Source organism: Cynoglossus semilaevis, chromosome 20, assembly GCF_000523025.1.
Source record: "Cynoglossus semilaevis isolate Cse_v1.0 chromosome 20, Cse_v1.0, whole genome shotgun sequence".
In the NCBI taxonomy this organism is placed as follows: Eukaryota; Metazoa; Chordata; class Actinopteri; order Pleuronectiformes; family Cynoglossidae; genus Cynoglossus; species Cynoglossus semilaevis.
This window is the reverse complement of record NC_024326.1, coordinates 14,466,525-14,468,274: the sequence shown is the minus strand read 5'-3', so window position 1 is coordinate 14,468,274 and position 1,750 is coordinate 14,466,525. Positions and strand designations below refer to the sequence as shown.

Here is a 1,750-nt window from a genome sequence, read left to right as displayed (position 1 = left end):
ACGACGTTTCCCCTCCAGGTCAATGCCCGGCCGCCTCCACAGGCCTCCACATCTCTCACCTCCTCTTTAACCTCTTTAATTTTCTGTTTTGTTTTTCTTTTTTTTTTTTTTTTTTCCCTCCTCCTCCTCCAGACTGAGGAACATCGAGACGCTGTCGAACCTGCTCCGCTCCGTGCTGCTGCTCTCTCCAGGTAAAGTGGTGTTTTATCTCTCCCATAATGCATGCTGATGTAGCTACACAGGCCGCTGGCCGCCAGCCACTCCATCAAGGAGGCCGTGATGAATCCAGGTCGCTCATAAAAGTGGGAGGATGAGTCACTTCATTCCGCTCTCTCCGTGTGTGGAGTTTGATATTTCTGTTGATGTGTGATCTATTTTTTTTTGTATCTGAGCCTCAGTTGTTTTCCATCTATTCTACAAACAAACACATGGTTGGTGTTTCATTCTTTGTTTGGCTGGTTCTGTACCAGCAGAGATTCATGGGAAAAATCTCCATCATGGACAAACGGACGAAAAAGTAAAGTGTTGAAAAAGTGAAATAATCACAGACCTGGGATTCAAGGACTGGTCCAGCCTGGAACATTCTGGGTTTTTTTTTTTTTTTTAAGTCTTGAAAAAATGGCCTGTTGTCCTTGAAATGCATCAGGAAACAATTTGAACTGACAGCTAGTCGCTAACCGTTGCTACATGCTAATGTTTCAAAAGATGCTAAACATCTGAAGTAAAAAATAAAATAAAAAATTATATAAAAAATACACATTCTTTTGTGACATACAACGTACAGTCCACTTTAACCCTGTGACCCACTTTTTGGACCCAGCCCCACCTTTTGAGAAACATTGTTTTTGCTGTTTGTCGCTCTATTTTGTTGTGCGTTTTAGCTTCTGTTATTTTGTCTCTGTGTGTGTCCGTGTGTGTGTGTTCACATCTTTTATTCATGCCCTGGTTCCAGACGACCTGCTGTGCTGCGTGTACCTGTGTTTGAACCAACTCGGTCCTGCCTACATGGGGATGGAGCTCGGTGTCGGCGAGACGGTCCTGATGAAAGCCGTCGCTCAGGCCACTGGTATTACACACACACACACACACACACACCCACACACACACAGACCTAGACAGTATTTTTCTTTTGTCCAAACTGAGATGCAGATGTCGTCCTCGTCCTCTGCTCGTCCTCCGTCCGTTTCTATTTACCGCCCGGCTCTTGTTTCCAGGGCGACAGTTGGACAAAATCAAAGCCGAGGCTCAGGAGAAAGGAGACTTGGGTCTGGTGGCCGAGAGTTCCCGTAGCAACCAGCGCATGATGTTCCAGCCGGCCAGTCTGACAGCAGGGGGCGTGTTCAAAAAACTGAAGGAGATTGCGAGCATGAGTGGAAACTCGGTGAGCAGCGGAATGACGTTTTCATTAGGGGAGAAAAAAAAATCAACGTTTTTACTCTATTAGTCTCATTGTGTTTAAAAAGAAATGTTAACGTGATGATGTATTGATCATGGAATTATTGGTTAATTTGTCTACTTCAGATGGGGAAGCGTAGTAATTTCTCCGTGCATATGGCTGCAATCTGTCAAGCAATTAGTTTCTCCCTCCTCCTCGTTGTTGCTGCTGCGTCTGAGTTTTTCTTTCTTTCTTTATTTTTTTTTCAAGTTCTCTGATTGGAACACGGGAGTTTGTACTCTCTGTTGACCTCAGCCTTTTTACATTCCCTCTGTCTCTCCTCGCTCTACTTCTGTGAATCTCAATTTTCTCCCC

At 44.6% G+C, this 1,750-nt stretch overlaps 1 protein-coding gene across 1 annotated transcript in view; it reads left to right on the top strand.

Moving 5' to 3' along the window:
* Positions 1 to 1,750, top strand: part of lig1 (ligase I, DNA, ATP-dependent) — a 43,209-nt gene that overhangs the window by 11,601 nt on the left and 29,858 nt on the right. The window contains exons 14-16 of the mRNA XM_025052454.1: positions 133 to 191; positions 953 to 1,066; positions 1,215 to 1,370. Of these exons, the coding sequence (XP_024908222.1) occupies positions 133 to 191; positions 953 to 1,066; positions 1,215 to 1,370 (329 nt within the window). The remainder of the gene's footprint in view (positions 1 to 132; positions 192 to 952; positions 1,067 to 1,214; positions 1,371 to 1,750) is intronic.